This window comes from Lycium barbarum, chromosome 4 (genome assembly GCF_019175385.1).
Source record: "Lycium barbarum isolate Lr01 chromosome 4, ASM1917538v2, whole genome shotgun sequence".
Classification (NCBI taxonomy): Eukaryota; Viridiplantae; Streptophyta; class Magnoliopsida; order Solanales; family Solanaceae; genus Lycium; species Lycium barbarum.
Window position 1 is genome coordinate 14,629,070 of NC_083340.1, and position 12,421 is coordinate 14,641,490.

Genomic DNA, 12,421 nt, shown 5'->3' on the forward strand with positions numbered 1-12,421 from the left:
CCACTAAAATAACTTAACCCGACCCGATTTTTTTTTTCCATGAAAAATAATACGGATACTTTTTCCAGAAAAAAAATAAAAATAATTTCGTATTATTTTTGCTGGAAAAAAAATTGTTGAGTTATTTTAGTGGGTAAAAAATTATTTGAGGGTAAAATAATTTTGAAGGGTTGGGATGATGCCACGTGGCAGCCGTTAGCCATAAGGGTATAATTGACCCCATAGTATAACTATAAGGGTATAATTGACCCTAAAGTATAACGAAGGGTATAAATAAACTATTTTTTAAAGTTCAGGGGTAATTTTGACCCTTTTCCGTATTTATTATTGCCACTTACAAATATAAACGTGTTCGTAACTGAGAAAAATTAAATTAAGGATAGTTTTGAGCTGTGTAAGCAGCCACTAATACTTACGTTAGGGTAGACAGTCTATATTACACTACTCAAGTTGCGGTCCCTTCCCGAACCCTACGTAAATGCGGGACCCTTGTGCTTTGGACTGCCCTTTATGATAGTTTTACATAGTAATATTTATATACGCATTAGAAATATTCTCTACTATTTTATTTTCTTTCGACATAAAAGTTAACATCCATCGACTTGTAAATGATAATAACCAACTTTATAATGACCGTGTTTACACTCGGTCAAACAGGCTCTTAGTTAGGGACTCAATTCTCTATTTTGCTTCTTCATCCCATTGTTGTGCTCTTTATCTTTTTTCTTTAAATCAAAATTGGCCGGAAGCTATCCTATTCATTTGAGATATGTTATATGAAATGACATACTTATCATTTATTTTGCGAGATACAAGATAATATATGATCATATCCGCTTAATACTTATCATTAAAATGTTGTTTTTGATATATCCTTAGGAATATAAACATATACATAAGTGTTAATAATAGAAACCTACCACTTGTAATTGATAAGATTGAAATTAAAGAAGCACTTAATAGTTGTAGGCTTCTTTTTGGCTCGAAATCATCATCACAAGCAGTGTTTATTAAGAACTATAATTCTGGTTAATTAAGTAGTATACTACCAAAATAATAGTCTGTCCAAACTTTTAAAATCTGCTTATTTAGGATTTTTTTTTTTTTGAAAACTGTTTTCAATCAAATACTTTTAAAATGTAGCAGTTTGTGTTTGACTAATCAATTTTAGAAAATACTTTTGCTAATATTAAGCAGCAATTTAAACACCAAAACCGATTCTAGAGAAAGCTACTTTTTTCAGTTTATGAAAAATATTTTTTTTTCTACTACTCAAAACACTTACTTTATTTATAAAAGCTTGGTCAAATATCTTAACTCTTTAAAATAAATATTTTTTTTAATAAGAAAAGTATTTTTAGCTTCCTAATGGCTATAAGAAAGAGGAAACCGCAAAATTTAAGGTGACTATAATGGCTGCCGCCTGCTAATGATGAAATACATCATGTATAACTAATATTTCGTGCAATCCAAGGTATAAAGATAAAGGCTATCCTTAACAATTTAATGAGGAAAGGAATTACTTTTAAAAAAAATCACAGAGGGGCATATTTTCTTTGGGGAGTTTGAGAGAACGGGAGATATACAAACACATAGGGGAAGAAGAATAGATTAAGAAAAAACAGAGAGGAGAAAAAGGATAGAGATTTTGACGACGATGTACACACACAATTGACAAAAACGGAGGATAAACACCATAGATAGATGAAAAAGATTCCCAAATACCAAAAACAGAGAGCAATATTGAGTTATGTATAGAGACAACAGTGAGAGGAGAGGATGGATATACAATAGAGAGAGACGAGGAAGTGGTGCGCCCAGATCCTTTCTTCCACCCCTGCTTCTATCAGGAAACACTTGTAACGTTCCATCAGACTACCACCGGTAAATCACCTCTAATCCACCCCTTGAAACCACCGAGAACCACCCCTGTTTCAGTTTAAAACCAGTGATTAAAACAGCCCCAACACTCACCGTGAACACCCATAAACCACGAAAAATCAGCAGAAAATAAATGGGAAGTAGCTGAGGTCAAAAAGGGAGGTGGAGGGCTTGTTCAAGTTGTCAGTTCTCCGGTCGAGGTTCATTTGATATCTGTTCTGAGTTGTTTTGAGATTCAATCAATCAACGTTTGGATTTAATTTGAGGTCCAATTCTTTCCCTGTCTCTTTAACTTGCTTGATTTCATACGTGATTGTTGTTGAAGTGGTTGTTCTTTTGGTTTTTGCTTACTGGATAAACTTTATCCTCTTAACCATTTTGAGTTTAGTTTGTCCAAATAGATTAGATAACGTTTACTTGAGCAAAACAAGAAAGAGAAATTAATGGATCGTAAATATTGGAGTCGAATAATTGAACTGAAGGGAGTCAATTTGAAACAAATTTTCCTTTAACTAGTTTGTGAATATTATTGGGTTGCGGGTTAAAATATGAGAGGGGATTTGAGCTACAAATGATTTTGTTACTTTATTTTTTGTTTCATTTGGGTCGTGTTAGGCTCGTGAATGAAAATAGGCAATTTTAGGATAATTTCGGGATTGGTAGGCAAATATTAGGTTCATTTAATTGCTTGCGTGTTCTTTATTCGCTTTCAATATTATGTATTTAGCCTGGAAATGCCCCGAAGTACAATGTAAACAAGGAGGTCGTTCGTGGACAAGACTCGGGATGTCGGGTGAAGCTTAGTTTATGATAGCTAGGATGGTATAGGTTTACATTTTTCGTATTTTCTTTTTATTCGGGTTGTAATAATTTGGACAATATTTTTGGACACACTTTCTGGGCGTGCGGTGTGTTTACCTAATCGAGTTCATTCCTAAGCCAATATGAGTCAACTAAAGCGACCGTGTTAAAATCACGGAACTTGAGGGATGGCTCACACCTTCCCCTCGGTCAACATAATTCCTTAATCGGAATCTTTGACAACAGGCTTTGACGAAGTGATAGGAGGAAGAAAGACATTGAGTTATGGTTTTGTTTTGTTTGAATTTGGTGTTGAGGCTTAGTGTAATTATCTTAGACGATATTTATAATAGTAAGGATTAATTCTAGTTAATAAGATGTTTGCCATTTGTTTGTAATACATTAACTTGAATGTTGTTGTAAAGACTTTATTTATCAATATGAAGATTTGAATTGTTTAATTCAAAGTTCCAGAATAGTTCCGGTAAAAATTAAAATAAACTAGTTTCAATGAACGTACGTTGTACGTTAATAATTGCATGCTAATGTTCAGTAGATTAATAACTACACGTATATATATAGGCAATCAATAAAATGCCTTGTAGATTCATGTTTTTATAACAACAACAACAACAACAACAACAACAACAATAATAATAATAATAATAATAATAATAATAATAATAATAATAACCACATTGTTATTATTATTAACAACAACAACAATAATAATAGTAATAATAATAATAACCACATAGTTTTCGATTATTTAATGCTTCGCCGTAGGTGCTCCCCGCATTATCATTTTTTCTTTTCTTATTAATTTAGCACCACTATTCTATTTTAACATATTTGTGATGGTTATCTTAATTTACAATCTTTGTAACTTTATAGTATACCCATAGATTGGTCAATTCTTATTTGGAAAGCTGTATGTCGGGTTATGAATCGTGCAACCCTTTAGTAAAATTGATGCTACTATACAACTTATTGTTGTTAACACTATCATGCTTCTTGGTCAAACATTTGCAAGCAGCGTTTATGCTTTGCCCATATTCTGCTCCCTAAGCAATAGCATATATTATTGCTCTATTCGCTTCCTTAATAATAATCCTTTTTGAAAGAAGTGAGCATCAAACAAAACTCAATTAATTTAATTTCCTTGCAGTATAGGATTTCAACTAATCAATATATACCTTTTCTAATAATAATGCTCTTTGCTACAAATAAGGACAATGTGCATTCCAAAAAAGAGAATGAAGCACAAAATTGTGTCAGCAAAATCTGTTCAATTTTAAGTCTTTATAAAATTATTGAAGCTGGCTAAAAAACATTGGTAAGAAAATAGATAATGACCCTAAATAAATTGAGTCTGAAGTTACCCAATAATGAGTATTCATGCAAAACAAAAAGCAAAACGTGTATCACTTAAACGAGGTGATCAAAATAGGACGCTTCATGAAATTTTTACATATTTTTAGCCATTTTCATTTTTAAAATCCACTATCCATGACATATTACGAATTTTTCACTTGTTTAAGTTCAAAATCAAACGACACTATCTTGAATTTTTCACACTAAAAAGCCACTTTTTAACAAATTTTCAAATATTGATTATCTGAAGAAGAAAAAAAAAAAAAGGAAGTGAAAAGTGGCTAGCACATAATTTTTTTTTTTAAAATTTTCACCAAAAACAAATACCAAAAATTGTAAAATTTAAGTGACAAAGTAAAAAACTAGTATTGAAAAAAAAAAAGGTGGGGGGTGTGGGGGGTGGGGTTGTAAAGGCTGAAATGACCAGCATAACCTTGCAATATCTATTGAGACCTTCCTTGGCTGGAAACTGGTGTTTACATTACACAAACAATGGCTGCAATTGAAGCAGTAGCATCCTCTATTTTCTCTTCTCCCCCAACTTCCTACAAATTCCCATTGCTTCCCAGTTCTTCAATTAGACTTCAAAATTCCACACATACCCCTACTCTTTCTCTCAAATCCATTCTATGTCCCCATCCTATTCCTTCAAGAAAACAAGAATGGTCCCAACTTCACTGCTCAACAGTTGAAGTCACTGAGGAAGTAACAGTCCAAGAAGAAAAAACCCAAAAAAGTAATGAAAGAAGAAAGCTTTTTGTTCTAAACTTACCATGGTCTTTAACTGTTCCTGATATCAAGACCCTCTTTGCTGAATATGGAATTGTTGATGATGTTGAGGTACTCCCTCCTCCATTTCAATTTGTTTGTTTGGTTTTGACTTGATGCGTAATTCAAGAAAGTTCTACCTCCATCCCATATTACTATATTATTCTTATCTCTCCAATTAATTGCGCTCTAATTAATATTAGTTATTTTAAAAACAATTAATATTAAGGGCAAAATAGGAAAAAACTTAATTAGTTAGATTTTGATTTTGTAAATAGACAAGTATTTTGAGATGAATATTTATAGTAATGTTGACAACTACCATGGGATGGAGGGAGTAAAAAAGAGTTTTGAGTCTTGTTATTAAATTAAGGATATGTAAAATGTATCAAAATGTCTTTTAATTTTGTGGTCTTAAGTAGGTCGCGTAGAAAGTTGGAATTAAAGATTTGTTAAAAAAGAAAAAAGTTTTCCTTTTGAAACGGACTAAAAAGGAAACTAAGACAAACAAATTGAAATAGAGTGAGTATTTTTCTTTTTTTTAGTATGTGTATGTTTATCTGGTTGTTGAACAGAAGGTGTTAACTTTTTTACCCTTTGGGGTTGTTGAATTAGTAGATTATAAAGACCAAAGATGGAAAGAGTAGAGGCTTTGCCTTTGTGACAATGTCTACTGGAGAAGAAGCTCAGGCTGCTATTGACAAATTGGATTCTTATGTAAGTTGTTTCTTGGATTCTGACAGTAATCCCTGTTATGAAATGTCGTTCCATAATGAAATAGTTGTTGTGTAGATTATTTACTTCTTCTGGAAAATAGTGTCATAAAATAATGAATGTTCGTTTGTAATTGATTAAAGCATTCTTTATATAACAGCAATACTCCGTTGAGATTATCTGTGGTAGAAGATATTGTTCAAATTGTCTCAAGATTAAAATTGAGGGTGAGAGAAAGAAAAAATGTCTAGCAAAGGACAACATAGAAAGATGGGGTACATAGTGTTAAAACATTAAGAAATGGTTTCTGGTAAACGTTAGGAAATACTGAGTAGAGCATACACAATAATTCAGGGTTGATTGATGATATAAAAGTACTTCTTAGGACTTTTAAGTAATTATTAAGATTTATGCAATCTATTGCGTTTCTTTGTGCAATTTGTTTGGACTGTAGACTGGTGAATTTGTAACTGGGCAAATACTCTTGGATAGTTAAAGAATGTATTTTACCTAAAGAAAGCGAGGATTATTATTTTCGGACATGATATTAAATTTCTTGCTAATGATTGTTAGAAGCATTAAAAATCTACTGTAGTACTTCAGTTGTGGACCTGAGAGAGGAAAAAAAAGAATGTTAGAACACGTTTTTCTTTGACCCGCCTTACCTTCTATCTTTTGGGTTTCCATAACTGAAATTGTTTCCTTGTTAGAAAATTTGGCACACAATTTTACTTTGGTGTTTCATGGAAATGCTCACTGAAGGATAAAAATCCCTCATGATGCACAAATGATCATTACTAATATCTAAAAAGAGAGCTCCATCATAACATCTTCCTAAATCATTATATAAGTTCTATACCAGCTAGATTTCTAGAATACAACCATTACACTCATATTCTGTCTCATCTCAAATTAAGGGGTGTTAGCATAAGAACTGTTAGCATAAGAACTGTTTCAAATTGTGGAAGTATCCTTAGTGTGAATGAGTATCTTAAGGTATTACTCTTTTCATATGCAACCTCCTGCTTTCAAATTAGTTTTTTCTACGCTTCTTTGCGTTATTGTTTTCGTTTTACCCCTTTCCTGTTTGTTTCTTCACCCTTCTTTGTCCACATTTTGGTGGTACAGGAATTATCAGGAAGGATCATAAGGGTAGAATTTGCGAAGCGATTTAAGAAACCTCCAGGAGCTCCTCCTCCTACAACTCCTCCTCGAGGGGAAACACGACATAAACTTTATGTTTCTAATCTTGCATGGAAAGTGAGGTCTACCCAACTGAGAGAATTCTTCTCCACAAACCACAATCCAGTTTCAACTAGGGTTATTTTTGACAATGCTTCAGGAAGAGCTGCTGGGTATGGTTTCGTATCATTTGACACAAAAGAAGAAGCAGAGGCTGCACTATCTGCTTTAGATGGAAAGGTATTCATAAACAAACTACTTTTTCGCCCAATATAATCCTTTGATCTTATTGATTGAGCATTCTCTATTCTATTACTCTGCTTTCAGTATTGTAAAAGAGTATCTTTTCAATTAGTCAAATTCTTGAAATAAGCTACATGATCTCATTTTTATGTTTCAAATATTAATTATTTGTCATGGAGCAGGGCATTAGCCCCAAGGCAGATGTTAATATTGAAGCTATAGTCGAATACTTGCAAGAAATTTTGAAAAGAAAATGCCTTGGGTTGTATTGTTAGGATTCAAGGTATAAAGTGAGCACGGAGTATCTTTGAGGTGCATGGGTTGAATAGCTTAATATTGGTTCTCTAAGTAATTTCAAGTAGCGTAGTTTCTTTATAGACATATCACCAAATTGTGTTCGTTATGAATGCTTATATAATACTTGAGTTTTGTTTGGATTAGACGCAAACGTGGTATTACTATGAAACAACCCAAAGCTAAATGTTCATAATATAGATATAAAGCAATCTTAAAAAAAGAAAGAAAGAAAAAGCTGAATGCTTGAGCCTAAAGGTGGAAATTGGAAGCTGAACGCTTGAGCTTAAAGGTGGAAATCGGACTCCTCCAAATTAAATACTTGAGTTAAAAATATTGGATCCTGAACTAAATGTTAAATCTTACATTTTTTTAAATTCAACACACACACACACTCTTCTTTGAGTTAGAACTCAATTTTTGTTTAATCTGTGCTACATTTTTGTGATTATTTATATGCAAATTGTGATATCTAATTTTGTTATTCTGATGTATGAGTCCAAGTACTTTTTAAAGAGTGCTACTTTTGTTTAGATGTCTAATTTTTCTTAACCAATGATTATTAATGTGAAACTTGATGACCTATAAAACAAAAATTGTTACGATTCTCAAAAAAAAAAAAAAAAAAAAAAAAAAATTAAGGGGAATCTTGATGTTTCGTTGTGTTGAGGTGAAAGTGGATCCCAGTAATGCAACAATACAAGTAGCAAGGATGAAGAAACAGTTTCTTTTGGAGTTGTATTAACATAAATCATCTCTTGAGATATTTGGTGGAAATATTGTTTAGTCAACTATTAAAGATTCCCCCCCTCCCTTTTTTTTAAACGGCTTTAAATCTAGATTTTCCACTGATTTTATCTGATGGCTCCTCGGGAATTCCTTTCCATTAGATGTTTACATACTGGATCGTAAGAAAGAATTCATATTTGTGGGAAGTGTTAGTGCATATGTAGAGAGACTTGCGGAACATATATACTCACTCTGTTTCAATTTGTTTGTCTGGTTTTGATTTGACACGGAATTTAAGAAAGTAAAGAAGATATTTGAATCTTGTGATCTTAAACTAAAGATTTGTTGATTATACCAAAATGTCCTTTATTCTTGTGGGTCTTAAAAATGTCATGGGGAAAGTTGGAATTAAGGAGTTGTCAAAAAAAGGATGAGGCATTCTTTTTGAAACGGACTAAAAATGAAATTAAGACAAACAAATTGAAACGGAGGAAGTATAATTATTTGGGGAAAAATTCATGACGACTATGATGTATGTTTGACATCTCAATTTAAAAATGCAGGAACTGATGGGCCGGCCAATTCGCTTGAAATTCAGTGAAAGGGATGCTGATGGATCTGAAAATAAGGAAGAAACACCAACTCAGGAAAATCCCGAAGAGCCATAGATGGACTCCCTTAATTACACTTCTATGGATCATCGAGGTCCTGTTTAAACCAGACTATTCTTCTACTTATGCACATAGTTGATATGATTGTCACATGATAACCACATTTTTTGTAGACTCCAATCTTTTTTGTTTGGTCATACTTTGGTGACCTTTCATCCTGTTTCCTAGTTTATTGGTTTCTGAAATGTCTCTGATATGTATGTTATCAGTGGTTAATCTTCATGAAAAAAAGAAAAAGAAAAGATAGATATCATTAGTCAAGTTGCATTAGCAACATTATATGATTTTCACATACAAAATACACCCCTTATTGATAGGATCTTCACCAAATATTTATATAAATCAATCATGTTACCAATGAGAGGTCCACCATCGAACCCGGAAAAAGTGAGTTAAAGAATTAAATTAATCATCACATTTTCTGAAGCATGAATTTCAGTGGAAATCTGACTTTGCTTAGGGAATCAAAGAGATTCTTCAAAGGCATTGGTTGAGTTTGTTAAACTAGTATCATCTCCTTCTTTTGCAAACTTCAATGGTGCTTGGAAAGAAAAAGCTAAAAGAAAAATGAGAAACGAAAGGAATACTAATTATTGATCCTCCTGCTGAGGAAGCTATTTGGGAGAATAAAAGGAAAAAGAAAAGCAATTATTGATACAACATCTTAAGTAGAGATTTAGATATACCTAAATGGATCTAACAAGGAAAAAAAGAGGAGTGTGAGAGGAAGATATTTCTTGGATATTACAATTTGGAAATGTTACATAATTGACCATATCCTTCACCCACATAATCCAGGAAAGATACCTCATGACTGATAAAGTTCAGTTCAATTACATTCTCTTCACTCCTTTAGTTTCTCATTTCACTCACTCCATTACATTTTCCCTGTCCATTCCTAGAATTTAGATCAATATTTAGAGCCAGACACTGAAAACGCCAAAATAACATCAAACTTTTAAAAAGTAGCGTTTGTTGGACAAAATATTATCAAGAACCAAAATGAGAATATATACTTCTTCTCTCAAGTGGCTATATAGCCAAGATTCCCATTCCCATGTCAAAGTCAGAAAGATAATGAAGAATACTTTTGGTTGATTTTATAAGTATGGGCTACTCTAATGGTTCTTACTTTGGGTACTCAACAAGTTAATGAAATAATTAAAAGTAACAAATCTTACATAGTGGTTAGTATAACAAGGTTTCTTTACTTTCTTGGTGGAAGTGATTGAGTAGATCTGCTTAAGGATGAAGATACTGGCAAGGTCAACTTTGTGAACTAGTTTACTTAATATAAAAATCACAGAATCTCAGGCAATATATATTACTTTATAGTGTTTTGTGTTAATTCGAAGTGGCTTAAACCATAATTAAAGCACTGCTTACTTTGATGAGTTCCCTACAAACATGACCATATTAGTAAATAAACCACTATCAACAACAAAGCAAGTTAAAGAAGGGATTGAGAAAAAAGAAGAACACAGGAAAAGAGAAACAAAACCAAATAAGGAGGAGGAAAAAAGGAAGAAAAGAAAACTAAAGGTAAATACCTATCACAAAGCATTCTTCCTCCCTGGCTTATTATTCTCTTTGCTTTCCACTTAACTACTTTATCTGTGCCACCCTCTTTCACCTTCACCTCAAAGCAACACTCATATTTTCTCTCTGTTTCATTCTTCCATTGCTCTTCACTTCCTTCTCATTTCTCTAATTTGGTTTGATTAGTCTGTCAAGATTACTGTCCTTGAAAGTGTGATGGTAAGTTCCTTTTTCTCGTCTATTTTTTCTTGAGTTTAATAAATGGTACCTGTAAATAGTTCAATAACTTGGGCACCACATATGAGCACAAGGGATTGTTCTCAAGGATTCTGCAGTTTATACTGCCCACAATGGTGTTATATAATTTTCCCACCTCCACCTCCATTCGACTTCCCAGCTGATGATGATGATTCTGGTCCAAATTTATCTCCTCTAGTTATCGGCATCATGGGAATTCTTGTCAGTGCTTTCCTTCTAGTTAGCTACTATGTCATAATGTCGAAGTGTTGCGGCCACAGGATTGCTTTGAGAAGAAGGGATAATCATCTTAATGATTCGGAACTAGAAGATAATGACCCTTCAAATCATGAGGCATGGCATGTGAACAATACAGGTTTAGACGAGTCTCTTATCAGGTCGATTAGGGTGTTTAAGTACAAGAAAGGAAGTGGATTAGCCGAGGGAACGGATTGTTCTGTTTGTTTGAGTGAATTTCAAGAAGATGAAAGCCTGAGACTTTTACCAAAATGCAGCCATGCTTTTCATGTTATGTGCATCGATACGTGGCTTAAATCTCACTCCAATTGCCCTTTATGTCGCGCTAATATAGTGTTTGTAAATGCCTCACCACCTCCATTACCTCATCAAGTTATTGAAGTTATCGAAGCTCCTCTGATGAACGAAAGAACCTCCGAAAACCAACCTGAAAACGATATAGAAATGGGGGTCAGAGAGGAAGATGAAGAAGAAGTTGCAGAAAGTAGAGTACCCCCCAAGAGGCTAATAACAGAAAATATGAATCTACAAATTAGAAGATCAGTATCGATGGACCAAGTATCACGAGGCGTTTTATCTATAGCTGATATACTAAAGATTGATCACGACGAAGATATTGGAACATCAAAACAAGAAGTAGGGGAAGCAGAAGGAAGCACATTACCACATTGTGTCTCATGTCCTATGGGGATGAAGAGATCTTTTTCCAGTGGGAGATTCATGTTTCCTAAACGTGGAAGAGGACAAAACATGATCATCCCATTGAGAGATTCTTGAAAAAATTATGCCAAGATTAGGAGGATTTTGTGCATTTATGCACTTAGGTAAAGAGTTCATATAAAGAAAGAGAGTTTGATTAGGTTTTTGCTTTAAGTACTTGAGGTTTTGTCCGTGTTGTAAGCTCAATCTTCTAATTTTGTTCTTCCTTTTTCTTCTTGTCTTCACTACCTATATTTTTTCTTTGTTTGATGGAGTATCATTTTGTGCTCACCAAGTTAAACCAAAAACAAGTTCAAATATTATGTATCACTTTACTATGATAAGATTTAACTGTTGGATTGGATTACGTAAATCCAAGTGATTCTCCCTCCTAAGCTAGTTCATATTTCTTCTACTTTACATTTGTTTCGTCATTTTACTGGGGAAAAAATATAAATTATTGTAAAATATTCTATTAGAAAATGTAAACATGCTCATTTTAATTATTATTACTCCCACATCCCAATTTATGTTGATTGCTCTCTTCTCTCTCTTCTCTTCTCTCTCCTCCACCACCAACGGTAACATCTCCCCCCCTCCCCACCCCACCTGCCACCACATCCGGCGATCAGACCGCGTCCGGCGACCAGGTAACTCCGGCGATCAGGTAACGCCGGTCACTTTTCCGGCCAAATCTACTTTTTCTCTCTCTTTCCTTTTCTTCTTCTTCTTTTCTTCTTCTCTTCTCCTTTTCCCCTTTTTTATCCGCTCCTGGCGCTACCAGAACACAGCTGCGTCATCGCCGGAGACTTTTTCCGGCACCATTTTCCGGCCAGCCCTCTCTTTCTCTCCTTTTTTCTTTTTTCTTTTCTTGTCCCCCCTCTTCTCTGCTCCTGTTTCAGGTCTCTGTGAAAATAATTCCGGCAGTGAACAGTGAACAGTAACTCCGGCAGTGAACAGTGAACAGTACTCGGACGTTGAACAGTGTTTTCCTGCGGCGATCGGGTTCATTTCAACTGGAGTTGGTACTT

The 12,421-nt window shown here is 33.8% G+C and overlaps 2 protein-coding genes across 2 annotated transcripts; both read left to right on the plus strand.

Annotated features, from left to right (window-relative positions):
- The first annotated feature begins 4,516 nt into the window (after positions 1–4,516).
- Positions 4,517–8,851, plus strand: LOC132635300 (28 kDa ribonucleoprotein, chloroplastic). Its single transcript, XM_060351628.1, has 4 exons — positions 4,517–4,896; positions 5,443–5,541; positions 6,667–6,960; positions 8,550–8,851. The coding sequence occupies exons 1-4, from the start codon at positions 4,549–4,551 to the stop codon at positions 8,652–8,654; spliced, it is 846 nt and encodes a 281-aa protein (XP_060207611.1). The 5' UTR covers positions 4,517–4,548; the 3' UTR covers positions 8,655–8,851.
- Positions 8,852–8,994: 143 nt separating this feature from the next.
- LOC132635299 (RING-H2 finger protein ATL52-like) lies at positions 8,995–11,728 on the plus strand. The gene has a single exon (XM_060351627.1). It carries the CDS (start codon positions 10,458–10,460, stop codon positions 11,466–11,468), a length of 1,011 nt encoding a protein of 336 aa, XP_060207610.1. The 5' UTR covers positions 8,995–10,457; the 3' UTR covers positions 11,469–11,728.
- Positions 11,729–12,421: the final 693 nt, after the last annotated feature.

Bases quoted from the DNA above. Each gene is read 5' to 3' on its own strand.
- LOC132635299 (XM_060351627.1), top strand. From the start codon at position 10,458: ATGGTACCTGTAAATAGTTCAATAACTTGGGCACCACATATGAGCACA.
- LOC132635300 (XM_060351628.1), top strand. From the start codon at position 4,549: ATGGCTGCAATTGAAGCAGTAGCATCCTCTATTTTCTCTTCTCCCCCA. The intron at 5,542-6,666 runs GTAAGTTGTTTC...TTGGTGGTACAG, and splicing joins TTGACAAATTGGATTCTTAT to GAATTATCAGGAAGGATCAT. The intron at 6,961-8,549 runs GTATTCATAAAC...TTAAAAATGCAG, and splicing joins TATCTGCTTTAGATGGAAAG to GAACTGATGGGCCGGCCAAT.